At 48.9% G+C, this 21,517-nt stretch overlaps 1 protein-coding gene across 2 annotated transcripts in view; it reads left to right on the top strand.

Annotated features, from left to right (window-relative positions):
* The window catches only part of LOC142467264 (carbonic anhydrase 9-like), a 255,159-nt gene extending 244,543 nt beyond the window's left edge, over positions 1–10,616 (top strand). For both annotated transcript variants that reach the window (XM_075572847.1, XM_075572765.1), the window contains one exon: positions 7,552–10,616. In XM_075572847.1, coding sequence (XP_075428962.1) covers positions 7,552–7,615 — 64 coding nt within the window. In that variant the 3' untranslated portion in view covers positions 7,616–10,616. The remainder of the gene's footprint in view (positions 1–7,551) is intronic.
* Positions 10,617–21,517: the final 10,901 nt, after the last annotated feature.

Here is a 21,517-nt window from a genome sequence, read left to right as displayed (position 1 = left end):
GAATAGTGAGTAGGACCCAGAAGCAGTTACACAGAATACTGAGTAGGACCCAGAAGCAGTTACACGGAATAGTGAGTGTAGAGGGAGAGGGGGGTTGGCCCGGTATTAAAGGGGTTGCAACCCATATGGCCACCCCCTGACCTCACCAGGGAGGCAAGGGGTTAACTGGACTGCGGTCCAGTAATGTGGCTTACACCTTGTCATGTCAGGAAAATGTATGTTCCCCTGTTCCCATGTTTCATTATAATCCTGTATTTTAATGTTTTAAAGTGCATTTCTGTATTTCCAGTTCTGGAGGTCACAGAGAGTTGATATTTGGCCAATGTGTGGAGTCACTGTAGGCATTAAGAACTGGCAAATTTAGACCCACTGAGCCCACCAGAATGGAACTTATTAATATGTGTAGATATTAAAGTGTATATGTATGGTATTTTGGATCTGCTCTGAAAATGCAGACCCCATCTGCTATGCTAATAGGTCATGAAGGGCAGCTGGCTGATTGAGCCTAAGCACTGTGATTAAAAGTTAACTGCCCTGATTGTTTACACTAAGTACTAATCAACAGACCAAGTACTAATCAACAGACTCTGCCACTCTAATTGTTTCCTGAGGGTGGAGAATCTCAAACTGGAGTGGTTTGTATGTGTTATGTCTACACCTACAAACAATGCAGATACTTCATTCGGTAGACTGGTCGTCGCCCCTGATTTAATTATGGGGCTACCCATAGAGTCCCAGTACACATGGGCTAATTAACTGGGGGGCATGGGTTAATCTGTGTCTCCACATTAGGGATTGGAAACAGATAAGTGTTCACCAAAAGTCTGTATTCAATGTTAAGAATAGGGTTACACAGGTATATAAACTGTGTCAACCCTACAGTTTTTAGTTGGTTCTTCTGATTCCACCTGGAATGTCACCGGATTGCTGGAGAATTGCTAGCTGATACTTCTCCATTCCCCAACCCTAAGTAAGTGTTACCTTCTTGTCTGTTAATTGTACTATATTGCTGTGTTCACCTTTTTCAAGGAATAAATAATATTTTATTATATCTAAGCCTCGTTAAGTTCAACCCAGATATTTGGTGTTCATTATATCTTGTCATAAGTTACCGTGACAAGCTCTATAATTAACTGGTGGCAGCGGTGGGATTGAACTGAACCTATATTACAATGTTCTTGCGGGACTCTGTCATATAGTGGGAACTCGAGAGTAATTGCGAGTTCCTGGGACTAAAGATATTGAACACACAGTAGTGCAACAGTTAACACAAGTTGTAACACCACCTCACTGCTGCGACCATGAACCATGAGCGAGGCTGAAGGCTCATCCAACATGAGGACCCGAGCTCAGCTAAAAGACAAGTGCCGTGAATATGGACTGCCCTATGAGAACCAGGAGGTCGCAGAAATGGTTGACACAATCGGTGACTATGAAGCCCGGCTTGCAGAGCCTCAGGATACGGCTCAGCTTGCCCTTATACAACCACCCGGAGATCAGGGAAGGAACCCTGTGCCGGGGTGGTGGAATGTCAGGGAGGGAACGAGTGCACCTCCCGGGAGCAGTGCAACAGGAGGGGTACTGGTTGCTGCGGCTACCAGTCCGTTCACCCCTGAAATGTTGGCACTGATTACTGCGTGGGGAGACAGAGGGACACCGGAGGAGCGGCTGCAGTTTATCACTATGGCAGTGAACAGACCCGCTTATTGCCCCCCCTGTCCAACCCAACAATGATGAACTCAAGCTGGACCAGCACAGTCTCACCAAGTTCGTGGAAGGTACTGATCAGATCGACAGTTTTCTAAAGAACTTTGAGACACATTGTCGGCGGTACAAAGTGCTTCCCCAGCATAAGTTTGCACGTTTGGACCCCTTACTGTCCGGCTTGGCTAAGCAGACGATGATGGCGCTTCCAGATGAGTATGCTGATGACTATGAACACCTGAAAGAACTGTTATTGTTTGAGTACGGTTTTACCGCTGAAGCCTACCGGGGTAAATTCCGGCTGGAAAAGAGGCAGCCCCAGGAGTCCTATGATACCTACGTGACTCGCATGGCTTTGTACGGGATACGCTGGGTGGAGGGCTATGAGGCACGGACTTACCAACGCCTGCTGGACCTCATCTTTCAGGAGCAGCTCATGCAGCAGTGCCCGCCGGCGGTGAGGGCTTGGGTGTACGACAAGAAGCCCAAGACTTACCAGGAGGCGGCGAGGCTTTCAGATGACTATGTGGCCAGCCGAGCCCTGATGACCGCCAAAGCAGTAGCCAAGGCGGCGGTGGAGGCGGCACCGGCCAGAAAGTCTGCCAATACCCCCCAATGGACTCAGAGGCCGCCTGCGGGCAGCAGTCCACCGAAGGCGGAGGAGCTCCGGCACGAGCGCCGGTGCTACAACTGCAACTGCCCTGGTCACATCAGACCAGATTGCCCGGAACCCCTGCATTCCGGCGGACCCCATCAGGGGCAACGCACCCCAGCTGCGAAGCCGGTAGCCCGCGTGCGGGTGGCTTCCACCAAAGACTCCGGACCGGTCATGGAACCAACTCCCAGCGAGACGTCCCATGCAACGCCTGTCCCGGTTTCATCGGTGCCTACTGCCAGGAGCGGAGGACATCTCAGCGCGGAACTGCAGCAGACGGACTGCCGGGGCAGACATCTCACCCCGGTCACAGTCAGTGACCGGCAAGCAGTCTGCTTGATGGATTTAGGAGCTGCAGTGACCCTGGTCTGACCTGATATGGTCCGGCCAGAGGAATTGCTCCCCGGCCCTGGGATACAGATCACTGTAGCTGACGGAGACCCACGTTTCCTGTAAGTGGCCAGAATCTTTTTGGATTGGGGGAGGGCCAGGGTGTGTGGGAGGTGGGGTTTTTCCCGGTTTGGATGCTGAAATTCTTCTTGGCAACGATCTGGGACCGATGACCTGCACCTACGACCGAGTGCCCAAACCCGCTGCAGTGGCGGCGGTTACCCAGAGCCAGACAGCGGCAATGGCGGCAGCGCCAGTCCCCCAGCCTTTGGGACCAACGTTAGCAAAGGGCACAGAGGAGCCCGGGGAGGTAAGCCAGGATCAGTTGCAACCACAGACTGACTTATTGTTTCCCCTCACCCTTCCCCATTCTCCAGACAATGACATGACTGGGGGGTGGCCAGAATTAGGAGCCCAGTTTAGGGAGGCAGTGAAGACAGACCCTACCCTGGCCGGCGTGAGACTTCGGGCGTCCGAATCTCAGGCAGGGGAAGGCACTGAGCACTGCCTATGGCATAAGGGACTCCTGTATAGAGAAGAAGGGAACCCAGGGATAGAGGAGGGGGTGACCGGTAAGCGACAGCTAGTAGTGCCCCAGGGGTACCGACAGAAATTGTTACGGGTAGCTCACTCTATTCCGTTAGCGGGACATCAGGGGGTCAACAGAACGCAAGACCGGTTATTACAGCGTTGCTACTGGCCGGGGGCAACTCGAGATGTGGGCACTTTCTGCCGCTCTTGTGATGCCTGCCAGCGAGTGGGTAAGGCGGGCGACCGTGTGAAGGCACCCCAGAAACCCCTACCGATAATAGGGGAACCCTTCCAGAAAGTAGCGATGGATCTTGTAGGACCCCTTATGATTCCAAGCAGGTCAGGGAAGCGCTACATCCTCACGGTGGTGGATTTTGCCACCCGGTACCCTGAGGCGGTAGCACTTGGCACCATAGATGCCAAGACAGTGGCAGCAGCTTTGCTGAACATTTTTTCTATGGTAGGTTTCCCTAGTGAGATCCTAACCGATCAGGGGTCGCAGTTCATGAGTGAACTGTTACATTGTCTCTGGGATGCATGCGGTGTACAGCACCGGCACACTACCCCTTACCATCCCCAGACAAACGGATTATATGAGAGGTTTAACGGTACCCTGAAGCAGATGCTTCGGACCTTTATAGAGGCAGAGGGGAAAGACTGGGAGATTCACCTGCAGCACTTGTTGTTTGCCTACCGAGAGGTACCGCAAGAATCTACAGGCTTCTCCCCCTTCGAGCTACTATATGGCCGCAGGGTACGTGGACCTCTGGACCTCTTCCGTGAGGGATGGGAAGGGGAGGCTACTGCTACTGATGCTTCAGTGATCCAGTATGTAGTAGATCTCCGAGACCGGTTAGAGATGCTCATGGGGGTGGCCCAGGACCACCTCAGGGCCGCTCAGACCAAGCACAAGCAATGGTATGACCGGAACGCCCGTAGCAGGGAATTCATCCCAGGACAGCAGGTGCTTGTTCTCAAACTTACTCGGGAGAACAAGTTGATGGCTGCCTGGTCGGGACCGTACCCGGTTATCCGAAAGGTGAATGAGTACAACTACGTTGTACAGGTAGAGCCTGAGAGGCATAAGACATATCACGTAATATGCTGAAAGAATACAGAGCACCGAGTATGGGAGCAATAATGGCCATTTGTAGCCCACTGCTGGAGGATCCGGCGAGCAATGCTCTGCCTGATCTCCTAGGGGAGGCTAGGCAGGGAAACACTGTGGAGCAGGTGGAGATAGGGGCACAGTTGAGTGCTAGGCAGAAGAGAGGAGCCAGGAAAATGCTAGCTAAGTTAGCGCCCTCTTCACTGACATGCCAGGGACCACACATCTCACAAAACACCCAGTGCACACATGGGATCTGCAGTCTCTGCATAAGCACGCTTATAGAGTGTCAGCAGAGGTCAAGACCAGTATGGAAAGGGAGATAGAGGAGATGCTGACCCTAGGGGTAATTACTCCGTCCCAGAGCCCTTGGGCAAGTCCGGTAGTTCTAGTCCCTAAGAAGGACAAGACCACCCGGTTTTGTGTGGACTACCGCTTGCTCAACGCTGGGACGGTGTCAGATGCCTACCCCATGCCCCGCATGGATGAGTTACTGGATGAACTCGCGGGGGCAAGGTATCTGACCACTATGGATTTGAGCAAAGGCTATTTGCAAATCCCACTGACCCTGGAGGCTAGGGAGAAGTCAGCATTCATCACTCCAAGTGGCCTCTATGAGTTTTTGGTGATGCCATTTGGGATGAAGAATGCCCCAGCTACCTTCCAATGCCTGGTCAATAGGTTACTGGAAGGGATGCAGAGCTATGCCAGGGCTTACTTAGATGACATTGCTGTCTTTAGTAATTCCTGGGACTCCCACTTAGGACATGTAGCTGCGGTGCTGGATAGGATCAGGGAGGCTGGGCTTACCTTGAAACCCACTAAATGTATGGTAGGGATGGCAGAGGTCCTGTACTTAGGGCACAGGGTGGGTGGAGGGCACCTCAAACCAGAGCCAGCTAAGGTAGAAGCCATAGTTCAGTGGCCTGTTCCAAAAACCAAGAAACAGGTCATGGCATTTTTGGGCACCACAGGGTACTATAGGAAGTTTGTCCCACAGTACAGCGCCGTGGCCAAACCCCTGACTGATTTGACTAAGAAGCAACTGCCTGTGCTTATCACCTGGACTCCTGCCTGTGAAACTGCTTTCCAGGCACTGAAAACTGCGCTTGCTGGGGCCCCCATACTGGCTGCCCCGGACTATACCAAACATTTCCTTATACAGACTGATGCCTCGGACTATGGCATTTGGGCTGTGTTGAGCCAAGTGGGGGATGACGGTAGAGAGCACCCTGTGGTGTACCTCAGCCGAAAACTACTCCCCAGAGAAGTGGCCTATGCCACCATTGAGAAAGAGTGCTTGGCCATTGTGTGGGCACTCAAAAAACTCCAACCCTACGTGTATGGAAGGGCTTTCACGGTCCTCACAGACCACAACCCCCTGAGTTGGCTGCAGAGGACATCAGGGGAGAATGCCAAGTTGCTAAGGTGGAGCTTGGCCTTGCAAGAGTTTGAATTTACCATTCAGCACAAAAAGGGTAGTGAAAACAGCAATGCTGATTGACTTTCACGTCAGGACTATCCCTCTGAGACTGAGTTCATTAATGGTGCCAGCAGTGCCCCACTCCCCATTAGGGCCAGTGGGACACAGGTCAACCATTAAGAAGGGGAGGTGTAGAGGTAGAGGGGGGTTGGCCCAGTATTAAAGGGGTTGCACCCCATATTGCCACCCCCTGGCCTCACCAGGGAGGCAAGGGATTAACTGGACTGCGGTCGAGGAATGTGGCTTACACCCTGTCATGTCAGGAAAATGTATGTTCCCCTGTTCCCATGTTTCATTATAATCCTGTATTTTAATGTTTTAAAGTGCATTTCTGTATCTCCAGTTCTGAAGGCCGCAGAGAGTTGATATTTGGACAATGTGTGGAGTCACTATAGGCATTAAGAACTGGCAAATTTAGACCCACTGAGCCCACCAGAATGGAACTTATTAATATGTGTAGATATTAAAGTGTATATGTATGGTATTTTTGATCTGCTCTGAAAATGCAGACCCCATCTGCTATGCTAATAGGTCATGAAGGGCAGCCGGCTGATTGAGCCTAAGCACTGTGATCAAAAGTTAAATGCCCTGATTGTTTACACTAAGTACTAATCAACAGACCAAGTACTAATCAACAGACTCTGCCACTCTAATTGTTACCTGAGGGTGGAGAATCATCAAACTGGAGTGGTTTGTAAGTGTTATGTCTACACCTACAAACAATGCAGATACTTCATTCGGTAGACTGGTCGTCGCCCCTGATTTAATTATGGGGCTACCCATAGAGTCCCAGTACACATGGGCTAATTAACTGGGGGGCATGGGTTAATCTGTGTCTCCATGTTAGGGATTGGATACAGATAATTGTTCACCAATAGTCTGAATTCAATGTTAAGAATAGGGTTACACAGGTATATAAACTGTGTCAACCCTACAGTTTTTAGTTGGTTCTTCTGATTCCACCTGGAATGTCACTGGATTGATGGAGAATTGCTAGCTGATACTTCTCCATTACCAAACCCTAAGTAAGTGTTACCTTCTTGTCTGTTAATTGTACTATTTTGCTGTGTTCACCTTTTTCAAGGAATAAATTATATTTTATTATATCTAAGCCTCGTTCAGTTCAACCCAGATATTTGGTATTCATTATATCTTGTCATAAGCTACCGTGACAGTGAGTAGGACCCAAAAGCAGTTACACGGAATAGTGAGTAGGACCCAGAAGCAGTTACACAGAATACTGAGTAGGACCCAGAAGCAGTTACACAGAATAGTGAGTAGGACACAGAAGCAGTTACACAGAATATTGAGTAGGACCCAGAAGCAGTTACACAGAATAGTGAGTAGGACCCAGAAGCAGTTACACAGAATAGTGAGTAGGACCCAGAAGCAGTTACACAGAATAGTGAGAAGGACCCAGAAGCAGTTACACAGAATAGTGAGTAGGAACCAGAAGCAGTTACACAGAATAATGAGTAGGACCCAGAAGCAGTTACATGGAATAGTGAGTAGGACCCAGAAGCAGTTACACAGAATAGTGAGTAGGACCCCGAAGCAGTTACACGGAATAGTGAGTAGGACCCAGAAGCAGTTACACGGAATAGTGAGTAGGACCCAGAAGCAGTTACACGGAATAGTGAGTAGGACGGAGTTCTCACTTTGTTTTTTTCTTTTCTCCAGGTTGGGATCAGAAAATAAATCCGTTATTTACAAAGCCGCAACAACTGATGAAAACCTCGCTTAAAGCAGCCGTCTGTGTGCGTGATGGCGCACAATTTTTACTATGTATCTGTGTGTGTCTGTGTGTGTGGGGGCGCAGTGTCACTGTGCGTGTGTGTGCACAGTGTCACTATGTGTCTGGGTGTGTGTGCGGGGGCAGTGTCACTATGTGTCTGTGTGTGTGTGTCTGCGTGTGTGTCTGCGTGTGTGTCTGCGTGTGCGTGTGCGTGTGCGTGCGTGTGTGTGTGTGTGTGTGTGTGTGTGTGTGTGTGTGTGTGTGTGTGTGTGTGTGTGCAGGGGAACAATGTCACTACGTGTGTGTGCCAGGGTGCAGGGTCACTGTGTGTGTGTCAGAGGGTGCAGTGTCACTATGTGTGTGTGGGTGCGGGTGTATAGTGTCACTGGGTGTGTGTGTGGGGGGTGCAGTGTCGCTGTGTGTGCATGGGCGCAGTGTCACTACGTGTGTCTGTGTGTGCGGGGCACAGTGTCGGTGTGTGTGCACGGGCGCAGTGTCACTACGTGTGTGTGCGGGGCGCAGTGTCACTACGTATGTGTGTGCCAGGGTGCAGTGTCACTTTGTGTGTCTGCGTGAGGGGGTGCAGTGTCACTACATGTTTGTGTGTGCGAGGGCGCAATGTCACTGTGTGTGCGTGCGGGGTGCAGTGTCACTACGTGTGTGTGCGGGGTTTTAGTGTCACTGTGTGTCTGTGTGCGGGGGGGTAGTGTCACTGTCTGTGTGTTTGTGGGGGCGCAGTGTCACTGTCACTGTGCCTGTGTGTGTGCACACAGTGTCACTACGTGTGTGTGCGGGGGCACAGTGTCACTGTGTGTGTTAGGGTGCAGTGTCACTGTGTGCGTGCGCGGGGGGCGCAGTGTCTGTCTGTGTGTGTCTGTCACTGTCTGTCTGTGTGTGTGCAGGGGCGCAGTGTCACTATGTGTGTGCGTGTGCGCGAGGGGGCACAGTGTCACTATATGTGTGTGCGTGTGCGCGAGGGGGCACAGTGTCACTATATGTGTGTGCGTGTGCGCGAGGGGGCACAGTGTCACTATGTGTGTGCGTGCGTGCGAGGAGGCGCAGTGCCACTATGTGTGTGCGCGCGCTGGGCGCAGTGTCACTGTCTGTGTGGCGGCAGTGTCACTATATGTCTGTGTGTGACGATGCAGTGTCTCTACTGTGACGGGAGGGGTAACCAGGTATCTAATAAAGGTTTAGCCTCTGGTTACCCCTGAACCCGTAGGGTCCCTGGTTCCTCCGTAAGCAGGGATCAGGGAGGATACATGTGGGGAGATAAAATGACCCTGTTTTGCCCTATTTCATGTTCCCTGTACCCCAGACTCGTGAAGCCTTCTGTGTGTGACTTTTAGGTGGGATATCTGGGTAAGACTGCAATTCTTTTAGTAGCAGGAGTCCGAAACAGGAGCTATACGGTATTACCTTACTTCTTCCCGGCGAGCAGGCATGATTTGCCGGTACGTGAGTAGAATTACACCGGGGCTGCCCAGTGTCCCCCAGACTCCTGCTTTTCGAGCCCTGATATCCCAGTCCTATATCCAGCACAGCCATGAGGCCCCCCCCCCCAAGGTCCCCAGGTATTAAAATGTGTTTCAATGTTTTATACATTTATTATAAGGCTCTATGTAGCTTTCCCGGGCGATCAGTTGCGGTGCCAGCAAGTCTACATAGGGTCAATAGTACAAAAGGGAGAGGCTGACCAGAGGTGTGAAACCACTTGGTGAGCGATATAAGGTGAATGGCCAGGTCCGGACTACAAAGGGACATCCTTCTGTCAGTGCCAGACCTGGTGGAGCCGGCCCAGCAGGAGGCAATGAATTAGCCAGAGAGGATATAGTCTTCTCCTCTTGGCTAAAATCATATTTCCCGCTCACCCGGCTTTCGAGCCTCTGTGGCACTGTGACCCCTGATGTCAGCCGGGGGTCAAGCCCCTCTTTCTATTGGCTGGCAGGGAGGGATACCCCTTCTCTGATTGGCTGCTCCTTCCCCCATCCGATCTGGGGATAGCCCAGAGTAGTGTATATAAAGTGCTGACCAGGAGAGGGGGTAGCTCAACCAATCGGGAGTCGATGAGCTACGGCGGGAATTTCAAAGTTGCTCTGTTTTGAAGCCTGAAAAGTTTGCCTCGCAGAGACTAAGTCCCATCTTTCACGGCTGTCACGGGAGACCAGGTTTATCAACACCTTTTTATACCGGGATCATTGATTGAGCAAAGCAAAAAGGTAAAATAAATTGTAATGTATGTCAAGGAAAGACAATGTAACACAATTTACAGGGTTAACACACTTACTGGGAACGGGGTTAACTAATAAATCTATCCTCTACTGTAAATGAAATTCGCAAAAATAACTTCTGTAGGAGCATTTTTCCTTGACTGGGATGCACTCACAAAAGTCCTGGAACTGATTTCGGCGCAATGCCAGACGTGACCGCTACGTTCTCAAAAGCGGGACTTAGAAACTTTTCTCAGTTCAAAATCCTTGAAGCCGGCTCGCATCTATTCTGTACAGGGCATCTTTGAATTTCCTGCTGATGGTTTGGCGCTTGGAATCTGCGCTCCTGATTGGCTGCAAGCCCTCTTAATGGTTTCAGGCTCTCATTCACCAACCTCTACAGCCTACCAGAGTGTGGGAATTTCCCTGCCAGCCAATCACCGATTTGCCGGTATTGTAAAGCCGGGTGGGCACCTTTTTTCAGTCTGTAAAGGGGCATGCGCCAACCTGGCACCTCTGCCTCTTTGCATACTGAGCCCACCTGCGGCCCAGGCTCCAGAGTCTTGGTTCTGGTAAATGGTGGCCGGATAGCCCTGTGTTAGCCCGGGATGTGGGGACTCAAGCAGAACTGCAGTACCCCTCCTGTTCTAACACCTTGGCATCCCTGAGGCTTTCAGGTACGGACTCCACACCAAGCTTGGTAGTCATCTGGTCTTCTCGGATTCCATGACTTGGAAATCCCACAGTTCATTTTCAAATTATCAGTATATATACCTATTAAATATAATCATTTAATAAAATATATTGTGTCCTGTCTTCTGTGCTAAAAGATGTAAGTTCCTATTCTGGTGTCAGGGATAGAGTGAGAGTGTAATTCACCTACAGTCACGAGCCTCATTCGTGGCACACTTTAGAAAAAGAAACTTTTAAAACTTTTACACACTTTAATCAGGCTCAGCTTTATCCCTTAGCTGGAGCATTCCCTGAACCCCTAGACCCAGTTCAGGGTACCTAGGTCTGTATCTGGGTCCCTCTCCTAAACTGGGGAACCCCTGTTACACTAGGTATTCCATGTATAGATGCAGGTATCGTTTAACCCCTTCATACCCATTTACCTTGTCTGGAAGATGCTGCAGCAGGGATCCTGGCAGTGAGTCGTAATAACGCTTCCAGAGTCAGAGTTTGGCGGAGTAATGTGCTTGGCTGTATCTGAGAATCTCACTCAATTCCCGGATACAACTCTTGGGGTATCCCATAACTGCGGAACCCCAATACATAGACAATTCTATAAAGACTTTCTCGGTCAAACCCACTGTCACGGGAGACTAGGTCTCTTAACACATTTATACCGGGATCATATGATTGAGCAAAGCAAGAAGGTAAAATAAATTGTAATTTATTCCACAAAAAGACATACACATAATGTTTCACAATTTACAGTCAAAATACACTTACTGGGAAGGGGTCAAACAAAATGTTGAAAAACAAAGTCTTTAGGACCAATTTCCCAGGATCGGGAGTTACTCACAAACAGCTAGGAGCTGTCCTCGGTCAGCGGTGCAAGTTGCTGCCGCTGTGCACTCCAACAGAGCTGCTTCCTTCGTTCTGCCACCACGGTAATGGCACTTGGAAACCTGGTATCTTACGAAGCTTGATGAATCTTAAGAATATTTTATGAATCTTGGATGAATCTGATTCCCGATGGGCTGCAGGAATTCTTATAAGGTTCAGAACCCTATACCTAACAAGTGCAGCCAATCTCTCCGTGGGAAAAAGTTTTCCCAACTATCCCGGAGTTGCCAATACTTCAAACACCTGGCAGAGGGGGCTTCTCATTCTGCTAAGGGCATGCGCGAATGTAGCACCTTTGCTTCTTAGCATATGAGACCCAGCCCCTCTACCTGGCGACAGTAAGTCTGGGCTGGCCCCCATTTGCCAAACTGCCCGGACTTTACACTAGGATGGGGGTGTCAAGGGAGACCAGGCTAAATACACCTTTATACCGGGATCATATCATTGAGCAAAGCCAATAAGTAAAATAATTTGTAATTTATTCCATAGAAACATGCAAACACACATTGAATTACAATAGACAGAAAAAGATACACTTACTGGGGTCTGGGGTTTACAAACTGATTTCCCTGGTTGAAATAAAGTCTTTAAAACAGTCCAGTGCTGAAGTGGGGACTTAGAAAACATTCCGGTTTAAAAGGTCCTGCAGCCTTCCTCCTTGCAATCTCAGCAAGGCGTCTCTGGATCAAGTCCGACCCGTTCTTGCCCTTATAGCAAATTGCACTTCTGCAATCACTTGGCAGCACATGGAACCACATAGAAACACATGGAACACCCAAGTAAGAACAACAGCAGAGAGAGTTCTGGGAGGGCGACGAGCTGTCTTATACACTTTGGGACAGGCAGTCCAACAGCTTGGCGTGGGAATTTCATCCCTGGCCACTTACACACTTTGCCAGGTTTGTGAAAGCCGGCACCACTGAGCATGTGCACAAAATGCCATCTTGGTCACTCACTATTCAAAAACCCCACCGACTCAATGCCACTAAGTCTGGGCTAGGTTACATGAACCATTTGAGCTGAGGATGTCGGTGCTCCATTTAGCCCTCCTTGCTAACAAAGGGTTCACACCTCTAGCATCTCTGAGGCTTTCAAGTCCTGGTTTTCTCCCAGATGCATAGGCACTGAGCCTGTTAGCCATGACTTCGAAATCCCACAGTTCATTTACAGGTTGCCAGTATATACAGCTGCAGCGGCCGTTATTTGAAAACTTCACGCGCTGTATACATTGGAATACCCATGTCATGGTGCGTGATGTTTTCCAACCGTACCGCCTTAGACGCGTGTTGACTCGGGTTTCTATTGGGTGCAGAAAATTGCATTTTAGCGCAGACTGCAATACCATCGAGAAACTCAAGTGGGCAATTGCAAGTTACGAGTTCATACTGTAATGTTACGAGTTCATACTGTATAGTGTACATGGGAAAGAAGTCCTTTCTGAGGCTCCTAAGCCATACACAGAATAAAAATATGATGACACATATACAGGATAATAAAAGGCAAAGAAGTAATACAAAAATACATTGTCGCTTCTTCTTCCGAATGTTAAATATTTTTTCCGCTCATGCGTGTACAGTATGTCTAAATGGAACCTTGTTGAAACGCATATGCGTGTCATCACATTTCTCTATATATTATTTATTATTTATTAATCAATACTTTTGCTACGCTTGCGCTTCTTTTCATACTGTTTTTATTTTCTGTGCATGCGTGTACTGTACATATGTCTCATTGGAACCTTGTTGAAACGCATATGCGTGTCATCACATTTAGGCGCATGCGTGTATGTCTCATTGGAAAAACTTGTTGAAACACATATGTGGCTTTGTCGAGAATAACTTCTCATTTCAAGTCTGAAAAGAAAAAAGAAGAAGCCTTTTTTTTGTTTCTCGACATGGGCTTGCATAACAATTTTTGCTATTCTTAGAATCAATCACTAGCTTTTTAATTCTACACTAGTCATGTATACTGTACTATATGAGGTGGGTGGCATACTGTAATTTTTATATTTGGGGGTATGGGGTTCAAAACATTATGATGACCTGTTCAAAAGATTTCTTTGAACTAATAATCCTGCATATAGCCCTCCCTCCCCCTCCCCCTCACACACACAAAAGGCTAAAGTATTTCTACTGCTTATTGACACCTCCCCCAAAGTCATTCATTTGTAATTTGAGGCTTTGTGGCTTAGTGTAATCTTCCAGAGCCCAGGTTCAAACAAAAAAAGGTGAATTAGTTAAAGAGATAATAGTAGTTATCCAAAGATAGTAGCGGAGCACAGCTGAAGGATGGGGTCAACACCAGCAATGAATAGGTTAAAAATCTTCTTTATTGAGACATGGTGCAGAACGGGGGGAGACAGCAACAACTCTAAGGGCTGCATAGCCTGAAACGCGTTAGAGTTGTTGCTGTCTCCCCCCGTTCTGCACCATGTCTCAATAAAGAAGATTTTTAACCTATTCATTGCTGGTGTTGACCCCATCCTTCAGCTGTGCTCCGCTACTATCTTTGGATAACTACTATTTTGCACACCCACTCTGCGTGATGCACGCACACATGGACTAAGGATCTAAGAAGAGTTTTGTATCTCCCCATTCATGGATCTAGGGGAAGTTGCTGACCAGTAACAGTGCCGCAGGTAAGAGTTCTTTTAGTCTTTTGAGGTGCTTTTTAAGCATTATATACCCTCATTATAAGACAAAATACTTTATCATGTTACTTCCTGCTTTATGATGCACTGGGTCCAATACTCTCAATTACCATTTTAGACCTTGTCCGCAGTTTTGCTATATATTCAAGCATCAATTGCCTTTGTATCCCTTTTGCTGTAGCACTGTTTTTGGGAACCTTTCCCTAATCTTCCATAGTTAAAGAGATATACTATAAACAGTGTAAAACAATGAGAAACGGTTACCGTACTTACTCCGGTGGCGTCTTAACCCAGTTGATACCGCTGGCAAGAATATGGGCTATAGACGCGGTGTGTTTCGAGTCATTGTCCTGGAAGAAACGGTGACCAGATGGGAAATCACGTGTAATGTATGCGACTATCTCGGGCACTATTTGCTCTTGGAAAAATACTTCTTGGGGCTTTGGCAAGAATAACTTCTCATTAAATGTGAATTTCAAGTCTGAAAGAAAAACCGTCCCATTTTTTTTTTGTTTCTCGACATGGGCTTGCGTAACAATTTTAGCTATTCTTAGAATCAATCACTAGCTTTTTAATTCTACACTTGTCATGTATACTGTACTTTATGAGGTGGGTGGCATACTTTAATTTTTATTTGGGGGTGTGGGGTTCAAAACATTATGATGACCTGTTCAAAAGATTTCTTTAAACTAATAATCCTGCACACAGCCCTCTTCCCGCCCTCCCCCGCACAAACACACAAAAGGCTAAAGTATTTCTTTGTACAATTTTATTTGTACAGGATAATCATGGAAAAATGAATAATACAAAAATATAGTAGGTCACCTCATATTCTGAATTATGAACCTATGATAATAATTTGAGAATCCAAGAAAACGCTGAACTACTTTAAGGGTAATTGGTTGTGGCCAATCCAGGATTGCTTTGACCTTGGCAGGATCCATGGTGAGGCCGGTATCGGAAATGATGTACAGGTGCTCCGACGAGTATTCTAAAACTTGCCTTAAACTTGCCTTGGAAAATCTGGGGCTATCACCAACAAGAGCCAGGTGCATGCTGGGCACATGCTGCAACATTTCAGTGACATTTCTGCAGAAAGACTAATGGGGCAGAACTGACCGACCTGCGCGCGTCACGGAGGTCAGAGGGCCTAGCCTGAGGCGTGCTTCTCTCCCACGCCGGCCCTACCTATCCTTAGAGCGGATGGGGGCAGAACCGATCGCATGCCGACCAGCGCGCATCACAGAGGTCAGGCTGCGTAGCCTGAGACGCGCGTCACTCCCACACTTGTCCTGTCTATCATTAGAGCGGGGGCGGAGCTTGGAACGTGTGTCAGTAGGGAGGCTGGACGAGCGCATCCGTTGTGCGTCAGTGCGGGGGGCGGAGTCAGAACCCGCGGACGGAGAGTCAGGCCGCGCAAGATCTGCGCGCGCGTAACCGAACCACGAGGTAGCACATCCTGAGTGTCAGTCACGGAGGGGTTATTGAGCTGAGGAGACGGTCTGCGACCACCAAGATGGCGAATCCTCACAATGCCATACCAATTTGATGGGATTCAAGTCTGGGGATCTTGAATTGGAGGGGGAAAAATAGGTGAATTAGTTAAAGAGATATACTATAAACAGTGTAAAACAATGAGAAACGGTTACCGTACTTACTCCGGTGGCGTCTTAACCCAGTTGATACCGCTGGCAAGAATATGGGCTATAGACGCGGTGTGTTTCGAGTCATTGTCCTGGAAGAAACGGTGACCAGATGGGAAATCACGTGTAATGTATGCGACTATCTCGGGCACTATTTGCTCTTGGAAAAATACATTATTCATGATTCCTGGAACAAGAAAAGAAAAATGTAACATTAGGTTACCAAATACTGTACACTTGTACAGTGCATAAGGCCATAGCATGTGTATTTGTGCATTATTTATTATTATTATTATTTGTGCAACTCACTGGTGCAGTATTCCTAGATTTTGCAAAGGCTTTTGACACAGTTGATCATGCTATCCTGCTTAACAAACTCCAGAGCTCTGGAATAGGGAAGCATGCTTTAAACTGGTTTCAGTCCTACCTATCAGGAAGATCCCAACATGTGTCCATCTCAGGCTCTAACTCCAACCCCCTGGATATCACCTGTGGTGTCCCGCAAGGCTCTGTTCTGGGGCCCCTACTCTTCTCAGTGTTCATTAATGATCTTCCCACAGCTTGTAAGGGAGCCTCAATACACATGTAATCTGTGTGTTTGGAGTGGTGCTCAAAAAGTGCTGGGACTGTATTTAAAGGAAGGGAGCATGAACTGGGTAATCCACAAATAAATGATTAGTACTGAGCCTTAGGAGGGCATAAGGTACCCTGAAGGTTGGGGTGGGTTGCCCAAAGACAGCCCCCCCCTTCCTCATTGGGTTAGCCCCAGGTATAGTACTCACTGTAGTTTTCTTCTTCTTTCCTGCTCTTTCATAACTGCTGTGCGCTGCACACCTTGGCTTTCAATACACATGTATGCAAATGACACAATCCTGTATGCACACAGCCAAAGCCTCTCTGACCTTCAACACATACTTTAGTCTGACTTTTTGAGACTCAAAAACTGGATTTCCCAAAACAAACTGTTTTTAAACACTGACAAGACTGTAACAATGGTATTTGGGACCAAGACTAAATTTTGAAAGCTTCCAGCGACTGAGCTCCAGATTAGAACCAACACTAACACCACCCTTACTCCTGTTACTAGTTTTAAATACCTGGGCATGTGGTTGGACTCCCACTTAACATTCGGGATGCACATTGATACCCTGACAACCAAGACCTATGCCAAACTAGGGGTACTCTACAGGAACAAATCCTCCCTAAGTCTCCTGGTCAGAAAGCGTATCGCACAGCAGATGCTAATGCCAATTATTGACTATGGAGACATAGTATATGGCTCGGCACCTCAAACCCACCTTAGTAAACTTGACACCCTCTACAATTCAATTTGTCGTTTTGTTCTCCAATGCAACTACAACACACATCACTGCGAAATGCTCAAAGAACTAGATTGGTCATCACTAGAGTCTAGGCGCAAAGTTCACCTTTCCTGTCTCACCCTCAAATACTTTCTGGGCAAGCTACCCAGCTACCTGAACAAGCTCCTCACCCCTACCACATGCAGCACCTATCACCTGAAATCAGACGCCAAAAGACTGTTCATGGTCCCAAGGCTCAACAAAGTATCCGGCCGTTCCTCCTTCTCTTACCGTGCACCCCAAAACTGGAACAACCTACCAGAGACTCTCACATCCACCACCAGTTTAAGTTCTTTCAAATCTAAGACTGTCTCACATTTTAATCTGGTCTGTAACTGTTTCATTCGCCCATAATATATATTTTCTTTAACTGTGCATGCAATGTCTTGTATATAATGTATACCCTGCTCATTATGTAACTGTATTTGTAACCATGTATTATTTGTCCTAACTCTGTGCCCAGAACATACTTGAAAACTCTCAATGTATTACTTCCTGGTAAAATATTTTATAAATAAATAAATGGAGAGAAGCGGCAGCGTCGTCGAAGAGGGATGGAGAAAGTGACCTCTGGATTTCCTTTTAGCCTTGTGAGAGAACAGTATTTTTGTCTCCGTAGTTTTACCCACAGAGTGCATCCCCTTGTAGGTATATTTCAGCCGTGGCAGCCTGTCGCTCTATCACCTGGCGTTTGGCAGAAGGAGATGGCTTTTGGCTCCTTGTGGAAGCGGACCAACACTCCTGGAAAACTGGTTGTCGAGCCTAGCCCAGTAAAGAGGGCGTCGTTCAGGGAGACTCCCTGGAGCTGAGCGCTAGGGCTGAACACTTCCCGGATTTGATCGGGTTCCTGAGGGTGGTAGGCCCCAGATGATTGGAGGTACCGGCATTCTTCACCTTCCTTCATTAGAGGTGCTGGCTTTGCGTGGCCGGTAAGGAGTCTCTTCTGGATGAAGGCCATAAAGTTGCTTTTGGTCTCCGGCTCCCTTTGTGGGTTGCGGCGGAGCGAAGTGAGCCTAGAGATGGCAAGTTCTCTATTTTTCGGGAGGCGTCCTTTTGGTGAATGGACTGGTAGCGGAGTCACCCAACTGCCTAGTCCGTCTTTAGAGAGCTCCTTGACTGTTAACCTCAGGAATTCTCTATCTTCCCTCAATGGTGTTTGTTTGTCGTCGTCCCTTGTTGTCTGGAACGCTGTGCACCGTAGGTCATCGGTGCATTTCTCTTGCACGAGAACATCTCCACGTAGTTTGGTGAAACGCCTTTATGTCTCTTTGTTGACTGCCATCGGGAGGTTATTGTCTCCCTGGACGTAACGAAGAACAGTCTCTTTTGCCCTAGTAAATCCCTTTATGAAATGTCTCTGTGGCTGTCTTTTTTTAGATTTGTGAGAGGACAGTCTTTTTGACACTGTGGCTTCACCTGTAGGGCGCAATCTTTGTTGGCTATGCCAGCCGTGGCATCTGGATGCTTTGTCGCTTGATACTCTGTGGAGAGGAACAACTGTACGTCTTAGTCGTGCCATTGCTCGCGAGAGGACCGTTTGATTGTTTATTGCCTTTTGGATGATCCCTTTGTCGGTCACCTTTGGGAGGTTACTTTCTTCCTTCGGTGGAATCGACTCATCATCCTTAGCTGTTTGGACTGCTGAGCATCCTAGGCCATTGTCACATCCCCCCGATGTGAGGATGTTTTTGTTGATCTCAGAGGTATGACCTTGTCTTTTCTCTTCACTTGGCCCTTCGGTCACTTGGAGATGGCCAAGACCTGGTTCAGAGAGAGATGTGTGTCCACATTCTGTTACCACCATTCTGCGGGCGGCAACATAGTCTTGTCCGTGCTCTTTGTCGGTGTACGCATTACCCACTATCACCCATCCTAGGTCAAGTCTTTGGGCGTATGGCGCGTTGTGGGGTCCGTTGTGCTGTTTACGGACTTTATGTACCCTCATGATGTACCTGCCGAGCAGCAGCAAGATCTTGGCGCCTTGCTCTACCGGCCGGATATGGTTGGCTATTCCTTTGAGGTGGGGGTAATGGAGTGCCACGTCTGGTGTGGGAATCTCGTCCCTGTTTGTGGCCATGTGGTTGCACTCGATGAGTGTGGGAAGGGGCATGTTCACTTTGCCGTCTATTGAGCATATGGTGTAGCCATTCACTCTTCTCCCTGTGGTCTCCATTCGCCCTGCGCACGTTCTGAGAGTGTAAGGAGAAGCACCGTCTTGTATGTTAAACATGTCGAAGAACTCTGACCTGACCAGCGATCGGTTGCTCTGGTCGTCGAGGATTGCGTACATCCGAATAGCCTTCTCATGTTGTCCCTGGGGGTGTACTGCGACAAGGCATATTTTGGAGCAGGACATTTTGTCACCTTCTTTTCCGCAAACCTCAGTGCGCTGAGATGTGACGGATGTTGACTCTCCTTCTTGTTTCTCCCCGCCATGCTCTGCTACGGAGGATGGGTTGTTGAGTTGGTGGAGTGTCAGCGCCTCTGGGTGTAACGATGTCACGTGCTTGTCACTTTCGCACACTGTGCATTTGATCTCTTCTTTACAGTCTCTGGCTAGGTGAGTCGTGGAACCGCAGCACCTGAAGCAAACTCTAAACTCTACAAGTAACCTATTGCGTTCCTCTAGGGACTTCATCCTGAACCCAAAGCACTTGTTAAGTGGGTGTGGCTTCTTGTGTATGGGACATTCCCTGTTTGGGTCCCTCGGTTTCTCGTCTCCGGCGACCGACTGATCGGGAGTAGTTTGTGTCGTGGGAGGCACGTCCGTCCTGTGGACCGAGATGGGTGTTTGAGTGTTACCGTATCTCGCCACTGGTCTCTCATTCCTTAGGCTGCTTGCACTGTGTGTGGTTTGCACACCTAAGAAGAAGCTGGGGTCGTTCCTTGTCCTGGCTGCTTCGCGAATGAAGCTCAAGAAAGCTGAGAATGGGGGGTAGACGATTTGCTTCTCCCTTTTGTATTTGGAGCCTTGTGAAATCCATTTTTCTTGGAGGTTGTAGGGTAGCTTCTCCAGGATGGGTCTCACTCCACGAGCTGAGTCTAGGATGTTGAGACCTATTAAGGAATGGTCTTTCCTTGCGAACTCCAGTTCTTGCAGCAGGTCCCCGAGCTCTCGTAACTTCGAGTAGTCTTTAGTTGTGATCTTGGGGAAGCTGTCGATTCTTTTGAAGAGCGAATCCTCGACTGCTTCGGGGCTGCCGTAGGACTCTTCTAGCCTTTCCCACACTAGGTCAAGACCTACTTGGGGTTGGTGCGCGTTTGCCGCCCAAAGTCTCTTCGCGTGCTCCCTGGATTCGTTCCCCAGGAACTTGAATAGCAGGTTGAGCTCTTCCCTTGCTGAGAAGTCCAAGCTGTGGATTGCGTCTTTGAACGTGAACTTCCACGTCCGGTAGTTCTCAGGGCGGTCGTCGAAGCTGATGAGTCCTGCTTGCACCATGTCACGCCGGATCATGTACTTGGCTATGTCTGTCAGGCCTGAGGCATCGGCGTGTTTGTCCCGTTCTGAGGTAGTTGCTGGGAGGGTCCGTGTGGTCACCTCTTCCTTGGCGTGGACGCTTGATGGCTGCTGGTCGGTGCAAGGGGCTGTGTTTTCCCGTGTGGGTGCACCTGGATTGCGAGCCCGTTGTAGTGCATCCGTGTGCGATCTGGCGTGTGGATCACTGTTGCGGCTGTGGCTATCCCAGGCAGCATGCACCATTGACGGAGCGGCGTCTTCTCCTCGTGGACCTAGCAAGTCTTCGGTGTGTGTGAAGTCGCTCCCGTCGTGTTGAGATGGTGCGCTGGTGTTTACACTGAAGAGGCTCCTTACGTAGTCTTCAGTGTGTTGGGCTGGATCCTCTGAGGTGATCCGTCTGTACGGTTGCTCCCCGCCGTCCTGTCTCGCGGCTGCTTCTAGGACTTCGGCTTGGGCTATGGCACAGCAGCTTCTCTTTCTTGATTTAGGGCCTCTAGGTTAATGTCCACCTCTGTCTTTTTCCGTGCAGCGGTGGCAATGGCTGCAGCGGCGGTGGCAGCAGCTGTCTGCTCCTCCTCTTCTATGCGGGCCCTTTCTAGTTTCATGGCTGCCTCTTTCTGAGCGTATGCGGCCCTGGCACATGCGGCCTCTGCGGTGGCTCGCGCCTTGGTGGCGTTTGCGCTTGCGCTAGACACGTGAGATTGCGCTGATCTTGCTGACCTTGATGAGTGTCTGGATGTGCTTGAGCGCTGTGACGCGGTCTCCAGAATTGCCAGCGGTGGCGACATTGAGTATCCCAAGTGTGGTAGTGTTCCAGGCCAACTCTAATTTAGCGCGGTGCACTTCAATGTCATTCTCATATTTTTCTCGGGCCTTTTGCGTCAGTGTGACTGTCCGTTTGGGCCTTGCGCCTGCCTGCGCCTGTTGCAGTTGCGCAGCGGTCTCTGTGTCTGAGTGATCGCTCTCCTGCATGATGTCTGGTGAGGCTCTGAGTTCTACCATGAGGTGTGTGTAGGCC

This window comes from Ascaphus truei, chromosome 1 (genome assembly GCF_040206685.1).
Source record: "Ascaphus truei isolate aAscTru1 chromosome 1, aAscTru1.hap1, whole genome shotgun sequence".
In the NCBI taxonomy this organism is placed as follows: domain Eukaryota; kingdom Metazoa; phylum Chordata; class Amphibia; order Anura; family Ascaphidae; genus Ascaphus; species Ascaphus truei.
The sequence above is the reverse complement of the archived record's forward strand: the minus strand, read 5'-3'. Positions and strand labels throughout refer to the sequence as shown.